Here is a 25,729-nt window from a genome sequence, read left to right on the forward strand (position 1 = left end):
CCTCCAGGAGATCCTGTTCTGAATTCTTGAAGCCTGTTCTGCAACTTTAACATATTATGAACATGAAACAATCTCTTTGGTGGTTTAATAAGCAGGAAATATGACTTTCATAATGTGAATCCCAGTGATGCATCTTTCCATGATGTAGCTTACCTCTAATTTTAAGCAGGTTGTATCACTGGAATATTTTTATTTTCCAATCTTATATGCGTTGGTATAAATTTGGATAAAGAGATCATTTCATGTAATAGTCACCCTCATGTTATTTTAAACCTGTAGGATTATAGGCTTATATTCTGTTTAAAAAAAAGAAAAAACATCCATTCTTTCATTCATTTTCTTTGTGGCTGATTCCTTTTTTTTAACACAGTGGAATGAACTGCCAACTTATCCAGCATATGTCTTACACAGCGTATGTATGCCCTTCCAGCTGCAACCCATCACCAAGAAGCATTTTATCCATACATTAAAGGTCAATTACGTCAAAAACCAACCCTGGATTCTACCAACTTGGCTTTGTATGGACATTTTATAAACTATCTTTTGTTTTACTTGGATACAGATGTGTGAATGATGACAGAACTGAGCTATTTCGTTGAAATTGGTATGAAACAAGTTGCAGTATTTAATGTTTAGTGGAAAAAGGATGAACAAAGCGTAGAGAGTGATTTGTCTCCCTTATTTTGTCAAGGAAGTTGATGATAATTATTTATATTATGACAGCAATACAATTACTGTACAACAATCATTGCCGTTTTTACATTACTGTGAGGGGTATGGGTTGGCGTTAATGACATGCAAATGACTGAGTAATAAATAATCCTCGTTATAATTACTGTTTTACAATAGTTGGGTAGGTTTAGGGTTGGGGTGGAGGTAGACACTAATAAATTACAATTGACTATGTAATTTACCAAACAATATAAATCTAGCTATAATTACTGTTAAGGGTGGCATGGTGGCTCAATGGTTAGCACTGTCGCCTCACAGCAAGAAGTTCGCTGGTTCGAGTCCTAGCTGTGCCAGTTGGCATTTCTATGTGGAGTTTGCATGTTCTCCCCGTGTTTATGTGGGTTTTGGGTACTCCGGTTTCCCCCACAGTCCAAACAAATGCACTTTAAGTGAATTGAATAAACTAAATTGGCCGTAGTGTATGAGTGTGTATGGGTGTTTCCCAGTGTTAGGTTGTGGCTGGAAGGGCATCCACTGTGTATAACATGCTGGATAAGTTGTTGGTTCATTGGTCCAGATTAATAAATGCACCAAGTTGAAAGGGAATGAAAGAATAATTAGTGTTTTAACGTTAGTGATGTGTTGGTTTAGGGTTGGGGGTGGTGTAATTAAATACAATTTACTGAGAAATGCAATAAATAATACTCATAATTACTGCTTTTACATTAGTAATGGGTAGCTTTAGGGTTGGCGTGGTGCTAGACGTTTATAAGATATTTTACATTATATATAAATTAAAAGTATTTGAAAGTACTTGAATATCAGACATAAGAGCAATATCACACGAGCAGCAGTGTGCTGTGGCTGTATATCAGCACTGGTGGGAGGCGTGCATTGGCACGAAGCTGCAGGCTGAGTGCCTTAGTGTCCCACAAGTGCTGATATACAGCCATAGCACACTACTATGAGATTGATACAAGTTCGACGGCACTCGGAATCCACTTTTGCTTATTTAAGGACGGGAAAATCCGCTTTGCGCCGCGGCGCATGGTTTAAAAGGGTTGAGCTTATTTTCCTAATGAGTTATAGGTGTGTTTTGAGAATAAACTAATCAGCATCTCCTCTCCCATTCCCTTTAAGAGTCAGTTGCATCGCGCCGTAGCGCATTTCCTATTTACATGACGGACTTTGTAAGTGGAAAAACTGAGCATTTCACTAGCAAGAAAACAGTTAAACAGAGCATCTGCAGCGCGAGAATGAAGAGATGAGCCTCCTCATTATTTTGCTCTCGTGGATGGGGAAACCTTGTACGCAGACATCAATTAGCCTATAAATAATTAATTTTGTTTGTTAAGCACATAGATTTGTTTAAAACTATTTCTAAATTCATTTCCAATTTCCAGCAAACGAATAAATGAACAATAATAACCAAGTGTGTTCAAAAAACTGAGTTGTATCCAAATACACATGCTGTGCCCTATATGGTCTAAAACCTGACTGGTGGAAAAATGTAAGCTTGTTTTTAATAAAACAAATATAAATCTGCATATAATAAATAATACAGCTAAAAATAATAACATTATACAAAAGCAAATTGATATTTAAAAAGGCCCCCGAGATGAAGAAGGCATGAAAGTTTGGTTTTTATATTTATGTAGGCTAGAAAATAATATGTTTTGTAATATTTTAATTCTTTATTTATATCCTATAGGCTATATATCCTTATTATATCATATATATATATATATATATATATATATATATATATATATATATATATATATATATATATATATGTATATATATCGATAATATTTTAATTCTTTTTCATATGTAAAGATATTTGCGTATTGCTGTACACCCTGTCTGTATTAAGCAATGTGTAAGCGAGGCACACAAATAACGCACGCTGCGCTGGACAATAGACCAGCTTTGATCTGATCTATTTCAACCTTCTATTTAAGTTCCTCAAAATAGCAACGTGCCAGCAGTGCGCCTCAATACGCCTTTTTTAGACCAGAACGCCTATGGGCGCACATATGAGTGCAAATGCATTTGCTATTTAAACAGCGTGGCGCAAAACGTCAAAACGACTCTTGCGCCAAGCTGAAACTAGCAAACAAGAATTGCGTCGCACCTTCCGCCACATTGTGTGGGCTGTATGATAGGGCCCTATGTCCTAAATATCTTGTATCTTGTAAGGTTAAGTAGGTAGGTAGGTAGGTTACTTTACTCAATACAGAATTTTATTTATATCCTGTGAATGAATTTATTCAAAAAGATTTAACTTTGATGTTGACAAGTGTAGCTTTTGTTCAAATCTTCCAGAAAGACTCGATCACTTTTTTATTTATTTATTTATTTTTTATTGTAAATTTACTTTTAAATTCTGGTTTAACATCTATACATGGCTTTCATTAAGGATGATTTCAGTCCTCCTTATTGTTCTTGAAGATATTTTGTTTGACAAATGTGGTTTACATTTTTCTTTCTCTGATGTGGTTAACTTTATTTTACTAATGGGTAAATTATATTCATTGTTGTAAATGGAAAAAATGCAGGGCCTCTTTTAGATGTTTTCTTTCTGAGGTAGGGAAAGTGGCTCAAAGCTTCAAATACATTAGAAACCAATTAAATTAAGCTGTTTGTGCGATGTTGATATACCTGTGTGGTGCTGTAAACTTTTTGCAACTATAATTAAAAAAAAAACTCGCTAACTTCCGGCCGCAGCGGTATCCCCTCTAGCAACATTGCTCACCTGTAGGCGCGAACTTCACCTGTATTTCCTGCACCTGCGCGTTCACGAGCTCCGCCCACGCGAAACTCGAGTGTAGTGAGGAGATGTTGTTACTCATGCCGGATGGACTGATGAAACACCTCACAAACACTTCAGCTTTTCCCTGTGTCACTTTATACCGATACCAGACAACAACAACAACAATACACGAGTGGACGGTTGACGTGAAGGTGAGTTGAGCTTTTGTACACACGGCACACTTAAAAAATGTTAAAACTCTGGTAAACTTCACTGCTTGCGTGTCAACAAACTTACTAGATCAGAAACTAAACGGTAAATATAAGTAGTTGTAGAATTATCATCTGAATTGTGACATTTTTAGAGTGTTTGTTTACAACGTTGCTTCAATGTTTTTGTTGTTCGACTAGCCTACACTACACTCTATGGTAGAGCTATGGTAAATATTTTGACTTATAGTGTGATGCTTAAGGGCTGTAATTTAAGTGTCAAACTGATCTATTTGAACTGATTCACATTATAATGGTGTTTACACATTGTGCCATAGGTTGCTTGGTAATATTTTGGTACTTGCTTGATTAATGAGTTCGTAGATATATAAATTGTGTTTGTCTTTTTAACTTTACAGCTCGATCTGTTCAGCTTGGTTAAGCCGTACTTAACAGCATCATTAAATCTATAAGAAGAAAACATAAAACTGGTTTAAATGGCTAAATGTGTGCCATTATTTTAAAGGTTTCTTTTGAAGAAAATAAATCAGTAAAATGTTTGTGTTAAGTCTTGTAATAATAGTAATTGTTATTATGTAATGACATTAATAGATTTTGTTATTACATTTTAGATCATTATGTAACAATAATTGTACTGTAATATTACACAATGTAATAGTTGTGTATTGTATATGAGTATTCTATGATTCTATAAACATATGAAAAGTAAAACATGCCTGTCGCCAGCCTATTAAAATGAGTGGTTCATTCGCCTCATTTTCTGTTAAATTGTGAGGTTCAAACACTGCATTTTAAGCACTAAATTTAGCTTGTGGATGGTAGTCATTACCATAGTTTTTGATGCAACATAACTATTTCCTACATTTTTTTCAAAGTCCTTACCATACTATTTTATGTTCACAAAAATTTGTGTTTTCAAATGTGCATTACGTTATTACAGTTTTATAAAAAATGTAGGGAGACTACAGTTTTAAATGTCATTTTTTGAACAAAGAAATATAAAAAATTCTTCTATCGTTAATAAAAATGATTGGGAATCTGTTAAAACTTGTTTTAAATGTCGGCGCCAGTGGTGTAGTGGTTAGTGCGTCGACACATGCACTCCAGTGCTCGCGGCGACCCGGGTTCGATTCCGCCTCGCGGTCCTATGCCGATCCTTCCCCTCTCTCTGCTCCCCATGCTTTCCTGTCTATTCTCTACTGCCTTTCAAAAATAAAGGTGAAAACCCCTAAAAAATAATTATAAAAAAAAAAAAAAACTTGTTTTAAATTACAAACTGTAGCCTATAGGCAAATAACAAACAAGCCAGCTCATTTCCTCACACTCAAATGTTTGAGTTACTTTCAATGAGCTGAAACAACACAATTCTTAAGTTTTTGGGGGACAACTTAATAGTTTCATGTTCAATCTACTTAAATTGGTAAAAAAAAAATAACAAGTTAACTTAATTTTTTCATGTTGTCCTAACACAAATTGATTGTGTGGAATCCAGTATTTTTTTACAGTGCAGTTAGAATTTGTCCATTTAAAATAATAATTAAATCCACTGTGGAGACCCCTGATAAATAAAGGGACTAAGCTGGAGGAAAATGAATGAATTAAATTTGTCTTAAAGCCTTCTTTTATAGGTTATTTTCACAATTTATGATGGCATACTGGTAAAAATGGGACAAATAAGCTCATATAGGGGCCAAATTCTGGACTTTCAAACCACTCAAACCCCACCTGGCTTTGGGCCTGGCATTTGTCTTATCAATTACTGATAATTGTAGGATTATTAGATTATGATGTATGATATTAGTATATGATGTACTGGCTGTGTCAGTTGGCATTTCTGTGTGGCGTTTGCATGCCCTGTGCTACGGTATGGGTAAATTAGGTGAACTAACTTGCCTATAGAGCAGGGGTGCTGAAATGTTTCTTATCAAGGGCCAAAAACCAAACTTGATTAAGGCTAGAGGGCTGAAGGTAAGCATGGTTGCTAGGGCTGCACAATTCTGGCTAAAATGAGAATCACAATTCACGTTTTTTCTCACGATTCTGTAGATGTAAAAGTTAATATGAGTAGGCTATTATTATTGCTATTTCTCAAACACATGGTAAAACAACAATAATACTATCAGGCCTATGTGTAGGTCTACTGTTGTTTAAAATGCTGAATTCTGTACAGATTTGGAATGGTGCACTTTAAATGAACAGACTTTCATTTAATAAAATGAAAAAAAATGTCCTGTTGTTTTTGGTCATCGGAATAAAACTATTCATAATTCTGAAGTTGAATTGTTAGGTTTGAGACATATTCTTTTCATTTGTCATGGACCACATTATTAGACCATTTTTTGCTGGTAAAATGAGACATTTTTCATTATCAGATTCCTTCTTGCATTATATTCAACATTATATAGGCTACAGTAGTTATACTGACCCACTAAACGTTTATTTTCATGCACAACACTGTGTTTGCTATACTATGTTATTACCTGTTATTCACAGCCTATGCAGGTTCTCTTCACTAAAGTCATTATTGGTGGGCACGTGCGCGTCCTCTGTAACAAACAGTGTCAGCTCACATGTGATTTCGCGGCTGCGAATACGTCATTACATTAAGATAGAAATGACATTTTGGGTGAATTCTACCTTATAAATACAGTATGTGACTCCTAACAACATTTAGAGGTGTACATGTTGCTGAGCAACGTATATAAAACATTAGCCCCTTCACACATACAGACCTTTCCGGAAAATTGCCGGCAATTTTCCGGAAAGCTTGTATGTGTGAACAGGTCCTTTTTGAAAATACCGGTAAATTCGTTCTGGCTATTTTCTGGAAAGAGAAGTTGTAACATTACCGGCAATTTGCCGGAATGCTGCGCTGTGTGAATGCAGAAGGAAGATTGGCGTAATAAGCGCGTGCACGTCTAGAACGTGCTGACGTGAGACGTCTGCTTTAGCCAATCACAACAGTCAGACGCATTTACGTCTGCGCGGTTTGTGAGAATAAAAACCTTTGAATATTTTTCCAGACACATTTAGCTTTTAAAAGTTAGTCAGATCACGTTTATATGTTCTTCTTTATGCCAACTGTGTAAATAATCATCGACGAGATGCTTATGATAAGCCGTTGTTTGTTTACCTTTAAGCTTTGCGTGTGCCTTTGAAACAGCCTGTGAGCGCCTGCACACGCACATATTATGAACATCTCGACATGCGAAAGTGATCCTGCGAAAGTTGTTCACAATATTGATCATCCACAGAGTTTGTAATTTAGTCAAATGTTTACAAATACAAGCGCAGCCGTTTAAAGCTCATTTGTGGTGAATGATGTCAGAATTTACCGGTATTTTGGAATGGATGTGTGAATGCTCTTTTCCGGAAAATTTCCGTAACGTCCTCGCCTGTGTGAACAGCGCTTTTTTGAATATACCGGTAAAGTCGTTCCGGAAATCTTCCGGATATTTACCGGTATCACTGTGTGAAAGGGGCTAATGTGAAGACTTGTGGCCTTCTCTCCTGACCTTGAAAATATAATTAGCTGAATCGTAGAAACGAGAATTCAGGGTTAAATTGAGATCGCAATCTTTTTTCGATTAATCATGCAGCCCTAATAGTTGCCATGAGTGATTTCCTAATTTATTTAATTATATAAAAAATTACAAGAAAACATTGCTTCATATGAACTGATACAGTATTTTTTTTTTTTACATTTTTATAATGAACTTATTACAGTAAAAACAAAATCTCATTTATAACAGAATTACACTAGTTTTTGCCTTTATTTGCTTGCTGATGTCTTCTGCATAGTCCCCTATGTGTGACTATTTACAATTAAAAAGCAGATTAATTTACAACATTTAATTGAAACATTTTATTTTCAGTTTGCTTTTTTGGAGTAAAAAGGTTATGTCAAATTAGGAATTATGATCTCTGTGTTAAAGGCAACCACTCAAACCCTATCCATCATACTCGCTCTTCTCTCAGATAGGATGGTGGGGCAAATCAAAGGTTACGATGGGCCAACTTTGGCCCGCAGGCCTTATTTTGGGCATCTCTGCCATAGGGTATAAGTGTGTGTGTGAATGAGAGTGTGTATGGGTGTTTCCCAAAACTTGGTTGCAGCTGGAAGGGCATCCGCTGTGTAAAACATGTGCTGAAATAGTTGTCAGTTCATTCCGCTGTGGCGACCCCTGATAATTTTAAGGCTAAGAAGGGAAATTAATATTACTTTTATTTGTTTGTTGACCCAAGTCCGTTGTTTTCATCATTTGCTACAGTACTTTGTTGTTATTAATACACAGACTTCATGTGCTCTGAATATCATCACTATTCTTTGGAAACATATCTTTAGGTGACAAAACAACAGTTCAAAGCAGAATAAACAAGCGCTTTATTTGTGAAGCTGTCAGACTCAGGTGCATGTCGCCGTGTGTTTACTTTCATTTCTGTCCCGCCTGTTTGCGCACCACTCTGACTCTCATTGTGCTTGGTTTGAAGTCATCCTGATATTCAGTCTAGTGGTTTTTCTGATGCACGTTCAATAGAAACCCACAAATGCTCTTTTCTCTCTGAGCATGAAAATGTGGTGTGTGTGGTTTCCGTCTTTGTGTTTTGATGTAAGTAGAGCCCGCAGCCTTGTACAATACAGCTCTGTTGGTTTAAGAATGACATCATCTTTTTAATTTGACAGGAAGGGCCTGATAGTGTTTGAGCTGCAGGAAAATAGGGAGTAAAAAAGTTTACTAATAGTTACTTTCGCAGTTGATTGATTATGTTAAGAACTGCAAGGATTTTTAGTTATTACCTGCTTTCTAAAATTGTATGTTTTTATGACAGTAAAGATGCTTTTTTGTGGAATGAAATGGGTATATTTATGTAGTTTGAAGTCTGATGTTTGAGAAAATATAAGAGGTCATTAACTTTATAATTTTTTTCACTGTTGTTGTTTTTACTTTGACTGAATTGTAAAAGATCCAATGGTTTGACATAACAAAAATGAAGAAAAGCAACTTATAATGATATACAAATGGTGTGAGATTTTATTTTACTTTTTGAACACTCATCTTAAAATGCTATTTATGTTAAATGAAATAATGATTTCTAATTTTTTTGCCATGACTTGTCAGATTTTTTCAATAAATAGGGATGCCAAAGGACAACAAACCTATCACTGACAAAACGATTCAAAGATGATCCCATGATTCCTTGAATTTACTAAACAATATATTTGGCCTTAATTTAAACAATTAAATTACTGAAATTAAATTTTTTTTGTTTAAATTCAACCCATATAAATTGCTTGCAACAATTTTTTTCAGTGTCATTTTATAGTGGTTCCAAAAAAGTTATAATAAGTTAAAAAAAAAAAAAAAAAAAAAATATATATATATATATATATATATATATATATATATATATATATATATATATATATATATATATATATATATATATATATATATATATACACACACATAAAAAAGTCAGAGGCAAAAACTGAAGAGGTGCACATCATTGGCTTCAGATGGGACTTTAATCCTTCAATTTTAATTTGTTGAAAATTACAAATTTGCACTGAAAATGTTTACTCAACTTTTTTAAGGTAAGTGGTTGCAAGCCATTTATACACATTTAAAAATTTGAAACAACACAATTCTTAAGTTTTTTTGGTGTGGGGCAATTTAATTGTTTTATTTTCAAAACAATTATGCTAACTTTATAGATTTGAGTTGGAACAACATGAAGGAATTGTGTGGAACCCAACTGTAATAGTTTATGGGCTGAATATAAACAAACAAATTAAGCTGAACTTAGTAAATTTATTTGGGCTGAATTTTGACAAATTATGTTGAACTTAATTCGTATGGTCTTTTAGTTATTTTAATGCAAAAGAATAGTATGTTAACTCATTAAATTTAAGTTTTAGTAAATTACTTTATTCGGTTTATTCATGACAATTTGCATTACTGGTATTATTATTAGCAGTATTATTTATAATATGCATATTTATATTTGTTTGAATAAGAACAACACTGAAAAAAATGCTGTCTGCAAAATTGTTGCAAACAATCTATTTGTGTTGAATTTAAACAAACTAATTAAATTTAGTAATGTTCAACTTAATTTATTTGTTTAAATTCAACATAAACAAATTGTTTACAACCCCTTAACTTAAAAAAATTAAGTAAATTCAAGGAATCATCCTTTAATAATTTTTTTCAGTTAAGTTTAGATTTGTCCACCTGTTTTGGAGACATCTGCATCACCATATGTGGCATGTAATAGGACGTGTGTTTGGTTTTAACTCACTGGTTATAACATTTTTGACCACACTTCATGGGGCTTCAGTCCTTCAACTAAATACGTTTTAGTTAGTTGCAGATTAAAAATGAGCATATCACTGAAAATGTTCACTCAATTTTTTAAGGTAAGTGGTTGCAAGCCCTTTATACACTCAAAAAAATGACCTTTGCTGCACTGTAAAAAATTATATGATCAATTAGTCCTGACAGCATGTTTTTAGGTCATTGTAACTTATTAAACTGAGTCAATCATGTTCTAACTTAATTTTATAAGTTACGCAAGCTGTTTTAAGTCAGTTTAACATAACATAAGTTCAATGGACTCATAAGGTTAATTTGATTCAGCTGTGCTTGTTCAAACTACTTATTTAAAATGAGTTGAAACAACACAATTCTTACAGTTCTTACTTTTAAAAGAACAAATTGAGTTGACCTTACTGAATTTAAATGAACTGAATTTAAGCTTACAACTTAAGTTGAGCTAACTGTATATGGTTTTATTTAGTTATCGTAATGCAGAAGAACGCAGAATGTTCACCCTAGTTTAATTTTTTACTAACTTGCTTGATTTATCATTTATTTTTATTTTATGTTAAAATTGTTCATAAGCTGCTTACTAATACGCTTGACTTGTGTAACTTCGTGTAAACTGACTTTGGCATTAAATATATAAAACACATTCAATAACAGTTAGTGTATTTGTTATAGTGTCATACCAGAGGACATGGGTTTCAGTGCCGATTTGTTTCCGTACATTAAGCCCCGCATAATGTGCATTTTAGCATTTTTTAATGCATTATTTAGCATTACATAAATTAACATCACCTAAGATTAATAAATGCCTTTGTAGTAGTCATTAAATTGACGTTTGTGAACATGTTAAAGTTTGAAAATAAATCACTTATTAAGTCTTGCAAATACAGCAATCTGTATATTCCCAAAAAACACTGCAAAAGTTTCAATAATAAATAATTATTCACTGTATTTGACGTTCTTGATGAATCAATATTGTGCATGTTTTAATATCACGCTATATATTGAATTATAGAATATCTACGTATGTTTTATAACAAAAAATTGACAGGTGCATGTATAAAGTGTTTTAGCCAGCAGTGTCTAATCTGTCATCTATTGGATAAATATTTAAACATGTCGTTGTTCGATTGCTTGTGTACCCGTGAGCAAACAGACCTGTAGAGGAGTGTTGACAAGCATTAGTTTGTTGTTTGCTGAACGGTTGAGTTTCAGTGACAGTTTCCTGGTTCACAAGTTAACTCAGTCAACATCAGCGTCTAGTCAACAGTCTCCTCGAGAAACGCAGAAGAAAAGATTCATAACAAAACCATTGCGAAAGGTGTGACTCGCGTTACACACTTCTGGCACACGTCATTGTTTTCATTCTGTTCTTGGCAGAAAATCAGGTTCTATTTCGGGAAAGGGAGTTTTGTTTGCGTTCGAGCAGTTTCAGTGTTATGGATGGGACATTTGCAGTAAAATCAAAACATAAATTCAGAGAGAAAGTAACACCATATTAATACATGTGTTTATATTTTCCAAAACAACTCACATTTATAGAATCATAAAAACATCAATCTGTAAAAAAAATTTAGATTGTAATTGAAGGATATAAACATGCATTATGGGGAAAAAAGTGTTCGAGTTTACAGTATACAGCATACTTTGTAGAAATTCTGTGAATTAAACTGTTCAATCCAAAAGAAAAAAAACTGTGCTAATCAAAGAGATGAGAGTTGGCTCACTCATTCATTCATTAATTTTCTTGTCGGCTTAGTCCCTTTATTAATCTGGGGTCGCCACAGCGGAATGAACCGCCAACTTATCCAGCTACAACCCATCTCTGGGAAGCATTCACAAACACTCATTCACACACATTCATACACTACGGACAATTTAGCCTACCCAATTCACCTGCAGCATGTCTTTGGACTGTGGGGGAAACCAGAGCACCTGGAGGAAACTCACGCGAACGCAGGGAGAACATACAAACTCCACACAAAAACGACAACTGGAGTTGGCTCACTATAGAGCAAAAAAACATTGATTTTATTTCACATTTTTGCATTTATGAGGAAAAAGCTTCGTTACGGATGTGACACCTCTCTGTTAGTGGTGTAAGAGATCACAAATCTCATGGTTTGGATCACATTATTTGGTCACGGATCAGACCATTTTTCAGAAAAATCAGCCAAAAAGAGGAGACAAATATAATTTGCTTTCGATTCATTACAAAACAGCAGAATTGGGTGCTGCTGAAGAGTGGTGTTATCGCACGGGTACTGATCAGCTGTGTTGTCGCGCGCGTACTCAAGAGCGGTGTTGTCGCGCGCCTACTGAAGGGCGGGACCGAAGGTGTGCCGCGTCGCGGGGGCACTTTTGATCATTTTGGAAGGGCACTTTCTATCCAAGACTAAAAAGGGCATGTGCACTGCACAGGTTGAGCCCTATGTGTGCACGTGCCTGGTTGCAAGTAACAGGTTATACAGTTGTAAATAATATTGAGTTTGTGGCACAGAGTGATCGTTTGGGAACCGTGCGGGAAGTATTAACAGTACTTAGCAGTCAAAATGAAACCGAAAGTGTGCACTTCATTTAAATGATCATATCGCATTTTAGAGTTATGATTACGACAAGCATTTGAAATGTTTTTTTTTCTTTCATAGTGAACCCACAGTTGTGCATGAAAATAAATGTTTACAGTGTCAGTATAACTACTCTAGCCTATATAATGTTGAATATGTTCTGATAATGGAAAATGTCTGATTTTACCAGTGAATAAATTTGTCTTATATGACAGATTGCAAGCATATATCTCAAAGATAATAATTCAACATCCGAATTATTATAAGTAGAATAGAATTATTTATAGAAACCAGTAGACCTACACATAATATTATTATCGATGTTGTGCCATATGTTTGTTTTTACCTTACCTTTATTTTACATCTACAGAATCGTGAGAAAACTGTGATCTTTATTTTAAGCAAAAAAATCGCGATTCTCATTTTAGCCAGAATCGTGCTGCTCTAAAAGTCAATTTTCCAAACTTTTTAACTTCAAAAGCTTTTGGAGGAAAGATTAAGATCCCATAATGCCATTTAAAAAGCATAAATAAGTGGGATAAAAAGGATAAATCACAAAATATGGGCAACTGTCAATTTACAGATATTTTGTACAGTGTAGTAGGTCTGCATGATACTAAAAAAAAATATGCAATGTTGTTGAGCATTGCGATAACTAACAAAATACTTAATGTATAAAACTAAAACTAAACTGAAATATACAGCCAATTAAAAATGATATCAAAATGAAAGTAATTTAGAGGTGCACCACTGTAATAACCTTGCCTGGACGGGTTTTGTTGTCAGTGATGGAGGTGAAGGGCTGCAGGTCAGAGGTGGAGGTGTTCAGGAGGTCTCCAGTTGAGACGGTGCCCAGGAGGCATTCAGTGTCTGTCAAATATTCTCCATCTTCACAAAACCTTCAGATGTCAACACCTCGCTCGTCGCTTCCTCTGAACATCAGAAACTCACACAGGTGAGTCAGGCAATCCTTTTTGCATGTACTTGAAATTATTCCTTACCATGCATGACAATGTAATTCTGTTTATTTAATTGATATCTTTTACTGAATGTAATAAGTGTCTATTTTATTTTATGACTCCAGCAGGTGCAAATTTAATTTAACCACTACCATTTAGTACTTTTTATTTTACTTCTGTAGCAGGTAGTTCTGGAGGTACCTACAGTTAAGATATTTGCTCACAAATGTCTTGGGTACCCTTCAAACTCTCCTAAGGGTAAAACTATTGATAACATGGCCCGCAATATTATAGGTACTGGACTTGAAGCTTCTGAATAGTATACTATGCACTAGGGATGTAACAATATTGTAAATACCGTCATACCGCAATAGTAATTTTTTTTAATATTACTGTAGGCGCATGACTCAATAAAACTATATTTCTGAGAAAAGTTTGCGTAGGCGAATGAAGCGAACGGGAGGTAGCAGGAACTACAATTCCTATCAGCCTAGGCGTGGCCATCATCCCTTGCGGTCTGTTGTCACTACAGATCCAGTAATCGGGAAATGGAGTGTGTTGCTAGTAGCGGGGATAAAAAAAGAGCTGGAAATGATCGAAGCTAAAGCGGGTTTTAAATCGGATGTGTGAAGCATTTCGGTTTCTTTCTAAAAAGATACAAAAAAGTAGAAAAGGTGACAGATAAAGAAAAAAAAACAGTATGCAGGCACTGCCAGACTGTGGTGAAATATAAGTTGGGGAATACGACTAAAAACAGTCATGGGGACTGCAGAACACAGCACACTGTTCAGATTGATGCAGACATTGACTTGTACCGCAAAGAGACCTCTATCTCACTCATGGCTTGTCCTCTCAAGTGGTGGAAAGACAGTGCACAACGTTACCCACTGCTGTCAACCTTGGCTAAATCATATCTCTCTGTCCCAGAAACCTCAGTCCCAAATGAGAGGGTTTTTTTCTGTTGCAGGAGACATGCCCAGAGATCCCAGCTTTTACCAGATTATAGTTATATGATAATTCTCCTTAAAAAAACCCATCTAAGTGAGTGAGTGATTAAATGTTGAATGTGATGAGTTTTCAACAATACTAAATTGAAACTTTATTTTTTATATGATTTAATAGTTTTTTGTTATTAAAATTGAAAAATTGAAATTCCTGTTTCGAAACTTACAGATAGATGGCTAATTTGTACATCATTGAAATGTTCAGTGCTAAGGTAAATAAACACTTTTGGCACTTTTTTTCGAGTCTTTTTATTAGTTTTGTTTTTCCAGTAAATTACTCAACAAATACCGTACCGTGCCATTCATACCGAGGTGTTATCGTACCGTGAAATTCTGATACCGTTACATCCCTACTATGCACTACTCACTAGTCAATGGAGTCAAAATATTAGTTCTGCAGTTAAGATAATATGGGAAGAAGATTTGGGATGCACATTTGAAGATTAGAACTGGGGAAAAATTGCTGGAAAATTAAAATTAATGTCTAGAGTTGTTATAAAAAGTCTTATACAGTTTAAAATTGTACATAGATTTTACTCGGACTCCTAAGAGACTGTTCAGAGCAGGTTTTAAAAACAATCCAGAATGCTGGCGATGCCAAGAAGAAGCGGGTGACTTATTTCATGTATTATGGCAATGCCCAGATATTCAACATTTTTGGAGAGAGGTGCATGAATACCTTGTAAAGATATTGCAGACCCCATATCTTTCACCCAAGCTTATATATACTTGGTGACCAGTGTCCTTTAAACCACATGAATAAAGCTAAATCACAGTGGATACAGAGCTGCATCATGCTAGGCTGACGGGTGACTGTTAAAAACTGGAAATCTTCTTCGCCAACATGGGGAGAACATAAACTCCACACAGAAATGCCAACTGACCCAGCCGGGACTCAAACCAGGGACCTTCTTGCTGTGAGGCGACAGTGCTAACCACTGAACCACCGTGTCACCCATTATTATTATTACTTGTCATTCATTTTCTTTTCGGCTTAAACCCTTTTTTAATCTGGGGTCACCACAGCAGAATGAACCGCCAACTTATCAAGCATATGTTTTACGCTGCGGATGCCCTTCCAGCTGCAACCCATCTCTGGGAAACACCCATGCACTCTCATCCACACACATTTACTATGGACAATTTTTAGCTTGTGGAGGAAACCCACACGAACACGGGTAGAACATGCAAACTCCACATAGATATACTAACTGACCCAGTCGAGGCTCGAACCAGGGACCTTTGTGCTGTGAGGCAATCACACTACCCACTGCACTACTGTGTAGCCCATTATTATTATTATTACACTAATAATAATCCATTAGCCATTAAAATAATCCTTTATTTATTGGTTAGCCCTGTGTAGGTCTGAAATTTCATTAATAATAGTCTTAAAATTGTCTTTAAAAGTCTTAAATTAGACTTGTTGAGATCTGCAGTACCCCTGTTTAATGATGTTTTTGGTGTTTTGATTTTTTAGCGTTTCGTCTAAAGGGGAATTTCGAGCTTCATCCGCTCCTCTGATTCCCAATCCGTTTCCAGAGCTCTGCAGTCCGACACAGTCTCCTGTGCTGACCGGCTCTCTGGGCGTCAGGGATCCTCCGTCTGACAGCAGCACACATGTAAGTGAAGCCCCATGCTTTTATCCATGACTGAAATGACAGACAGTCGCCTGCAGCGCTGTGAATTCTCCACGGTTATTATAGGTGACACCTGTTCCTCTGGGGAAATGCAGCACATCACAGGGCATTGAGTTCATAGACGTGTCAACAGAAGTTGCTGTCACTTTCTTTAGCACTCATGACTTTAAATTGCACCTACTCTGTATTTATTTTTAAATATAAGCTTTCATGTATTGTGTATTGTAGTTGTTTGTAATTGTAAAGATTAATGTGGTAATTATCTCCCAAAAGAAAGATGGATTTAGGATTCTCCTTGGCTGAATTAACATGTTAACACTGTGCTGGTATAAATATTTTACTGCTAGAATATTTAGCATATTTGTTGAATTTATTAATATGAACATTATTGTGTTATAATGCTATGCTTGCATAAATGGCATGTTTCTAGCTTGATTAAACATAATTATCATCTTTAGATTATTATTTTTCATGTTTACCATGTGGCTAGGTTGAATTTACATTATGATAGCATGTTTTAATGTAATGCTAGCATGAGTTGACATGTTTATTGCATGTTTTAGCACATGGCTAACACGTTTTACCACTGGGATGAATTCTGAATTCTCCTGTTAGGATATTTTGAATATTTGCCGATTTTAATTAACATTAACACTAATTAACATTACATTAATTAACATTATCAATTAAGATTAAACATTATCTTGTTTTAATGCTTTACTAACATAAAATAGCATGCTAATAGCATGTTTCTAGCATGGTCTAACACAATTAGCGTAATAAATAATGATAGAAACATGTTTAACAAGTAGCTAGCAAACATTTACCTGATGATAGCATGTTTTCATGTAATTATGCTAGCATGAATTGGCATATTTATAGCATGTTTAGCACATGGCTAACATGTTTTACTCCTGAGATGAATTATCATGTTAGGTTGTTTCGTATATTTGCTGAATTGAATTGACCTGAACACGTTATCATGTTTTAACGCTATGCTAACACATAATAGCATGTTTCTAGCATGGTCAACCACAATTATCATATTTCTATCATTATTTAGGTTAACCATGTCAGGGCTCGAAATTGCGACCATTTTGGTCGCATATGCGCCCGAAAATTAATCTATGCGACCTCATAATGTATTTGGGCACATTAGTGCGACTGCAGATAATAGTTGTAGTGCGACCTGTTTTGATTTTTGCTAAAAACGTGCTGAATCCCTCTTCCCTGCCGCTATATTGGTTTATATACGCCGTCAATAACTCAAGGTATTCCGCTGTCAGATGACAGGGAAGGAGCTTTTATGACCACGGGAAATGCAAATGGCTGAAGAGTGAAAACTTAAAGCACACAGGTTTGCAAACCCCACCTAAAGTTGAGGCGCAGATGAGAGCGATCATGACATGTGGTGAATATTCATCCGCCAGCTGAGATCAATCGAGTACATGCTTACTGCAATGCTTCATTTTTGTTTGATGCAAACTATACATTTATTTTTCATAAAGTAACAGACTTTTTATTGCAGATAACCTGCATTCAAGCACATTCAAGGCAGCATGATGATGACAAATGTAATTTATTGTCACTATTATTGTCATTTTCATCATCATTAATATTTTATAATTATTCGACATTCACTTTGGAATTATTGCACACAAATATCAATGTCATCTCAGCATTAGTTAGATAGTTGTTTCTGGTTTTTGTTAGTCCTAATTGATGTTGTTTTAAAATACAATAAATCCCTTATAATACAATTTGCAGCGGTGCTCAATTATTTTTGGTGTGTGCTCCTAATTTTTTTCTGATGCTCCTAAATTTTTTCTGGTGCTCCTAAATTTTTGAAGTTGGGAGCACCGGTGCTACCAAGTAAAAAAGTTAATTTCGAGCCCTGCATGTGGCTAGTAAGATATTACTTGATGATAGCATGTTTTAATGAAATGCTACCATGTGTTGACATGTTTATCGCATGTTTTAGCACATGGCTAACACGTTCTACCTCTGGGATGAATTCTCATGTTGAGATATTTTGAATATTTGCTGATTTTAATTGACATGAAAACATTATCATGTTTTAATGCTTTGCTAACGTAAAACAACATGCTAATAGCATGTTTCTAACATGGTCTAACATAATTAGCACAATAAATATTGATAGAAAATGTTTTATCATGTTTTAACGCTATGCTAACACATAATAGCATGTTTCTAGCATGGCCTAGCACAATTATCATATCTCTGTCATTATTTAGGTTTACAATATGGCTGATTTTAATTAACTTGATAACATGAACATTTTTAATGCTATGCTAACATAAAATAGCATGCCAATAGCATGTTTTTGCACAGTCTAACACTATGACCATATCTCTATCATCATTTATCATGTTTACCATGTGGCTAGCAAATATTTGCCTGATGATAACATGCTACCATTTAATGCTAACATGAATTGGCATGTTGATAAATTTTTTTTAGCACATGGCTTACATGTTTTACTGTTGGAATGGATTATCATGTGAGAATATTTAGCGTGTTTGCTGACATGAATTAACATGAAAGCATTAACATGTTTACATAAAATAGCATGCTAATAGCATATTTCTAGCATAGTCTAGCACAATTATCATGTTTCACAATTATCATTTATCATTATTTGTCATGCTTCCCATATGGCTAGCACACTTTTACCTGGTGATAGCATGTTTTTATGTAATGTTGCTACCATAAATTGGCGTGCTTATAGCATGTTTTAGCACATGGCCAACATGTTTTTCTGCTGAGATTAATTATCATGTTAGGATGTTTAACGTATTTTACTGAATTAACATTACCACATTATCATGTTTTAATGCTATGCTAGCATAAAATAACATGCAAATATAATTATCATGTTTTTATCATTATTTATAATGTTTACCATGTGGCTAGAAAATATTTATCTGATAATAGCATGTTTTTATGTAATGCTAGCATGAATTGCCATGCTTATAGCATGTTTTAGCACATGGCTAACATGTTTTACTGCTGGGATGAATTATTATGTTAGGATATTCAGTTTATTTGCTGAATTGAATTAACATGAATACATCATCATGTTTTAATGTTATGCTAGCATAAAATAGCATGCTAATAGCATGTTTCTAATTACTTCTACACACGCAAAAATGTTTAAATGAGCAAAATAAACAAACAAATAGAAATTTTGAATAATAAATAAACATTTAAGAACTGTAGTTTCAGTGTCAGATATATCTAGAATACATGTTGGATGGTTATATTCTGGACTATATTCTAAGGTTTGGCTTCAGTTTACTTTCTAAATGAAGGAAAGACTAATGAGCCATATGCCTGACAATAAATATTCAATAAATGCCTGTCCAAGTGCTTTTAGCCATGCAGCTTCAAAATCTCACTCTTTAGGAGCTTTTTAAACGCATGAAAAGTCATTATGTATGTTCTGGAAAGCGGTTGACCAGATTGTTATGTTTATTCATAGGTGGTTCGGGTATTCAGCGATGCCACTCACTGCCGTTCAGTCCTGGTCTCCTCCAGAGCGACAGCACATGATGTCTGTCAGATGCTGGCTCAGAGCGCACACTGCACAGATGAGGAAAGCTGGGCTCTCATTGAACATCATACTGCTTTAGGCCTGGGTAAGACACATGAGAGGAAAATTTCTATTTAATTTAATTTAATATAAATTTATTTAATTTAATGTAACTTTAATTTATGGTAATTTAATTAAATTTTAATGTATTTTAATTTAATGTAACTTAATTTAATTAATAATTCATACTTTTTTTTTTCCGGCGTAGTCCCTTTATTAATCTGGGGTCACCACAGTGGAATGAACCACCAATTTATCCAGCATATATGTTTTATGCAGCGGATGCCCTTCCAGCTGCAACCCAACACTGGGGAAACACATATAGACTCTTATATTCACACTTTTACTCTACAGCCAAAGTAGTTTATTCAATTCACCTATAGCGCCTGTATTTGGACTGTGGGGGAAACCGGAGCACCCGGAGAAAACCCACGCCAACACGAGGAAAACATGCAAACTTCACACAGAAATGCCAACTAACCCAGTGACCTTCTTGCTGTGAGGCAATCATGCTACCCACTGCGCCACCATGACACCTAATTAATTTAAAGTAACTTTATTTAATTTTAATAAAATTTTATGTAACTTATTTTAATTTTAATTTAATGTAACTTGAATTAAATTTTATGTATCTTAATAAAATTTGTATTTCATGTAACTTTATTTAATTTTTATTTAAGTTAAATGTATTTTAATTTAATGTAACTAAATTTAATTTTTATTTTTATTTAATGTAACTTAATTTCATTTTAAATTTTATTTAATGCAGCTTAATTAAATTTATTTAATTTTAATTTAATATAACTTGATTGAATTAAATGTAACTTAATTAAATTTTTATTTATTTAAATTTAATGCAACTTAATTTAATTTTAATTTAATGCAACTTAATTTAATTTAATAAAATTTTTTTTTTGCCATAGCAGTAGTGTGTTAGCAATTTCATATAGCTCCAGGTTTCACATTTTTTTAACAATGTTAATATCAAATTTAATTAATGTTTCAAATTTTTTATGGTAACATATGTTTTATTTTATTTGCTGTAGCAAATGTGTGTAAGCAGTTAAAAACAAAAATTGCTTTAAAAACAAATTAAAAGCATAAATAAATAAATATAAATTTGATTAATTAATTAGTTGGGCGGAGCTAAGCAGGCAGTGATTTAGAAGTGGTCGTTGATATTCTGCAGAGGCGGTACTATGACATAATAAAGTGTCACATACTGTACACAACCTGTCTTTTCGGCTTCAATATAAGCAGTTTTGATACTAACGAGAAAGTCTGGAGTTACTTCCAGAATACTATTTATCATTACAATAACAAAATATGTAAAAAAGATAAGCTCATTTAGATATCTGACCCCTTTAAAATCATCAAACCAAAGCTGTACAGACTTCCTAACCTTTTCTTCAGTCTCTGTTGAAGAATATAGTGAAGAGTAAAATGGAGTAAAATAATCTACTCGACCGAGAAATTAATCTTGCACAATGTTGACTATTAATTCAAACACTTTTATAATGACATGTAAAATAACATACTTCACCAACAAACAAAACATAATAAAGCTGGTCAGTTGTTTTAGTATGCCCCAAGTTTTAGTATGCAAATAGTTTCAGCATACCAAAAATGTTTTAGTATGGTTTAAATTTTTACTCAAGTGAGACAAGTGTGGTGCTAATCGAAAAGAGAAGGCACCAATAATGGTCCATACACCCTACTAATTAAGCAATACAACTGTTTATTGCTGGTACACACAGCTGATATCAATTATCACAATAATATTCAATACTCATGAACATCATTAATCGAAAAACAACAAAATTGCATAAAAGGCTTATAATGCGAAATAAAGATGAGATTACATGAATGAAAGACAGATAATGAAAACCCCAAGCAATTTGATACAAGTATATACAACCTCAGATACGTGCCATCATTTTCCTCTTCAAAGACTGGGGAGCCCGTTGCAGTCACATTGGAAAACCAACACCTGTGTCCGAGAATGCTGGGCTATGTGCACTTATCCCACGGCTGAGCTTTCAATGTTTCAGCAAGAAACCCTCACCTTTATAGTCAAAATTTGGGTGCTGGCCAAAGGTCGGCCTAATAGGTAAGAGAGTAGATTGAGTTGATCAGGCCCACCTTCTTTCTCAGCTAGTTGCACATTATTTTTGATTGTAAAGCACAAATTTGAGATTTGTAGTGTCAGCATGATTATCTAGAGTCAATATTCTACCTCCTGAAATTTGGAGAAAGTTAACCTTTAAGGGTGAAGAAACACCAAAACACATTTTTTGAGCTGTGTACAGTCGTATATGTGTCCCACACTGCTAAACACACTATTAGGACACCTATATTTCACTAAAAAGTGTAAATTGGTTGTTTTTGCGTTATTTCAAGCAAATTCCTACTTCCGGTTTGAAACAAATTTTTGAAGCTGCGTCACGGGCATGACATAATAGCCTGTATTCCAGCGTGCAGACTGGACGTCTGTGCCAGAGTGTGTCTTATTACGTCTTACAGTGTAATGCATTAATGCATGAGTAAGGCTTGGTTCAAACCAATCAGCGCGCTCTATTGTGCAACTTCATTAATATTCATTATTGTCACCGTGTTTACACGACAGACACGCCACGTTGTGTTGGCAAAACAAGCGTGAAGTGTTGCTTTTATAGTTTGCTGCAGTTAAGTTTCGTTTTCATTTTCTCTCTGTGAGAGCTCAGCTGGAGTCACGTGTGGATTAACAGTGTACGCGACGCTCGACAACAATAACTTACGTGTCTAAGGAGGATTATTGTTTACCTGAGAGCTGTTCTCATCTGCAAACGCTGAGATCCGGATTCGCTTGTAGGATTCTCTTAATAAAGACGCGGCTCTAGTTGTTGGTGATTGTCCTGTCTCTACAGATTTGGTAAGTGAGCGACCAGTGCTCTTTGTTTATTTAGTTTGTTCGTATCGAACTAAGTTAACTATTGCACCGAGTGTAAACATGTTAGCACCACAACCAAACTTTAACCTCGTGTAGGGTTTAGTGACCGGAATAACACACGCGGCTTTCTGACACTACCTGCCGTGTGCATCTAAGTTTCTGGGAAATGCGGAGGTTTTTTTTCTCTCATTCGCCGTGCGGTATCAAACATTGCATGAAAAATACACGCTTACAGCAGCTCCTCGAATCAAATATCGTGTTTGTCGCGAGGGGCATGAATGAATTCCCTGAATGAAAGAGCCAAACTGCAGTTGAAGTCCACCATTTAATAATTTGGCAAATAATTCGACTACAGATGTCCATGTAGGTTAAACACCATCACTTTCTCCTGTGTGTCTGTGTGTGTATTTTGACTCTGAAACTCAGCGCGCCCAAATAGACACTCCCACACCATGCCTCTTTTCTTTCTCCGACACTCCCCCTAAACAGAGCTGGACACGCCCACTTTTCTGACTTTTTCCAAAGTAGAGGTGTGAAAACACCCTGCTGAATCGAGGGGGTTTCATGGCCCTTTAAGTTCCGGAGACCCTTCTCTGGTTATTTGGTCATGCTTAAGTGTCAATATTTTACCTCCTGAAATTTGGAGAAAGGTGTGAAGTTAACCTTAAGGTCACGAGACCCTTCTCTGTTCATTTGGTTGTTTGTTGAGCGCAACAGGAGAAAAACAAAAAATATCCCATTTGTTACATCAGTATTTTTATCAATACTGTCGGAATTGTCTATAAGGCTTGCCACAGCCATGTCACCCTGCAGCCCAAGAGCGGTTACTCACTGAAGCTAAGCAGGGCTGAGCCTGGTTAGTACCTGGATGGGAGACCACATGGGAAAACTAGGTTGCTGTTGGAAGTGGTGTTAGTGAGGCCAGCAGGTGGCGCTCAACCTGCAGTTTGTGTGAGTCTTAATGCCCCAGTATAGTAAAGGGGACACTATACTGTCAGTGAGCGTCATCTTTTGGAGACGTTAAACTGAGGTCCTGACTCTCTGTGGTCATTAAAAAACCCATGGCATTTCTCGTAAAGTGTAGGGGTGTGGCCCAAATTCCCTCCAGAGGCCCTTACCCATCATGGTCTCCCAATCCACCGAACTGGCTCTATCACTGTCTCTCCTCTCTACCAATAGCTGGTGTTTGTTGAGCACACTGGCGCCGTTGTCCTGTGGCTGCCGTTGCATCATCCAAGTGGATGCTGCAGTCTAGTGGTGGAGTGGAGAGACCCCCCCCCCCTCATGATTGTGACGCACTTTGGGTGTATGGCCATACATGATAAATGCACTGTATAAATACACAGTACTTGTATTGGAAAGCCCAGTGGTTTGCTGTTTTGCATGCACTTGTTGTTTTGCATGCGGTTGTTGTTGTTTTTTTCACTGCAAGACAAATAGCTTTTGACAAATCGAAATGTAATTTCACATTCACGCTTCATTGTTCCACTAAATGCCGCCTCAAATGCCACCTTGTTTCTGAAGTGTGAATGGAAATCATGCTAACACAAAAGCTGACATGTGGCTTTGTGCTTCTACGACTGGTTCTTTTAAAGGAATCAGGCCCAGGGGTGTTTTGTGGAAAGTAGCACTAAAATGAACACAACCAACGTGTTATACTGGCTTTTACAATGGCTCTAGTTAATCTTTTGACAGGCACTGGCCTGGGTTTCATCAACCTTTAGCTTGAAAAGAAATCTTTTTTTTCATGGTTTCTCATTAATAAAGCACGTAGGACAGTTTAATTAGTAAAAAAAAAGGACTGTTTTTTTGTAATTAACACTATTTATCTTGCTGATTACAATCACCATTTTATTTTCATTCATTTCTTTTCCTTCGGCTTGGTCCCTTATTCATCAGGGGTCGCCACAGCAGAATGAACCACCAACTATTCCAGCATATGTTTTATGCAGTGGGATGCCCTTCCGGCCGCAACCCAGTACTTAGAAACACTCACACACTCTCGCATTCACACACACTCTTACATTAAGGCCAATTTAGTTCATCCACTTCACCTGCTGTATGGCGCATGTGTTTGGACTGATGGTAATATAAATGGTCATTCATATTATATTATTTTATTGTAATTTATATAATATAAATTATTATTTATTATTTAGTTTTATGTTTTACATTTTTTGATGATGGTAATATTTTATTTTATTTTGTTAACTGTAACAATAGTGTGTAAACAGCTTCAAACTGAGACAAGTTTAATATATTTTTAACAATGTTAATATCAAATTTAAATAATTATTTAATTTATTTGACACTTTTTTGATTATGGTATTTTTAAATTAAATTTATTTAATTTTATTTAATTTAATTTAATTTAATTTTATTTTATTTTATTTTATTTTATTTTATTTTATTTTATTTTATTTTATTTTATTTTATTTTATTTTATTTTATTAGCTGTAGCAATTTTGTGTAAGCTGTTTTAGACAGCTCCAGGTTTTACATTTATAAATAATGCTAATATCAAATTTAATAAGTTCAATTTTTTAAATAAGGTAATATTAATTTATTTAATTTTTTTGTTTTATTTTATTAGCTGTAGTAATAGTGTGTAAAAAGTTTCAGACAGCTCCAGGTTTCACATTTTCTTGCCCTTTCATGCACTTACCCTAATATCAAGTTTAATTATCTATATCTGTTTCACAGTTTTGGATTGTGGTTAAGTCAGGTCCTTGTTTCACATTCTTTTTTAAATATTGGTAATCTAATTTATTTATTTTGTAGTAAATAATTTTTAGTTTATTTTTAACTATTACTATTTTATACTGTTTAATTGTAAGTATTTACTCTCAACATTGACAATGTATCTGAACATTTGATTGTGATAACTGGTTGTAATTTTCTGTACACTTATTACTCTTGTTTCCATTTTCTTTTCATCTTTTTATTATTATTATCATTATTATATTTTAGGGTTTTTTTTCTTTTCTTTCTTCCATTTTTTTCTCTTTTGTAAAAAAAACAACAACAAAAA

The 25,729-nt window shown here is 34.8% G+C and overlaps 3 protein-coding genes across 7 annotated transcripts in view; 2 read left to right on the forward strand and 1 right to left on the reverse strand.

Annotated features, from left to right (window-relative positions):
* Positions 1-25,729, reverse strand: part of pak1ip1 (PAK1 interacting protein 1) — a 379,523-nt gene that overhangs the window by 251,530 nt on the left and 102,264 nt on the right. The window lies entirely within an intron of this gene.
* Positions 1-25,729, forward strand: part of map3k14b (mitogen-activated protein kinase kinase kinase 14b) — a 471,535-nt gene that overhangs the window by 39,021 nt on the left and 406,785 nt on the right. The gene's annotated exons all lie outside the window — the stretch shown is intronic.
* Positions 3,508-25,729, forward strand: part of grb7 (growth factor receptor bound protein 7) — a 40,353-nt gene continuing 18,131 nt past the window's right edge. The window contains exons 1-4 of the mRNA XM_087310141.1: positions 3,508-3,639; positions 13,340-13,508; positions 15,997-16,138; positions 19,659-19,815. Of these exons, the coding sequence (XP_087166267.1) occupies positions 13,342-13,508; positions 15,997-16,138; positions 19,659-19,815 (466 nt within the window). The 5' untranslated portion in view covers positions 3,508-3,639; positions 13,340-13,341. The remainder of the gene's footprint in view (positions 3,640-13,339; positions 13,509-15,996; positions 16,139-19,658; positions 19,816-25,729) is intronic.

This window comes from Danio rerio, chromosome 24, assembly GCF_052040795.2.
Source record: "Danio rerio strain M-AB ecotype USA chromosome 24, GRCz13ab, whole genome shotgun sequence".
Lineage (NCBI taxonomy): Eukaryota > Metazoa > Chordata > Actinopteri > Cypriniformes > Danionidae > Danio > Danio rerio.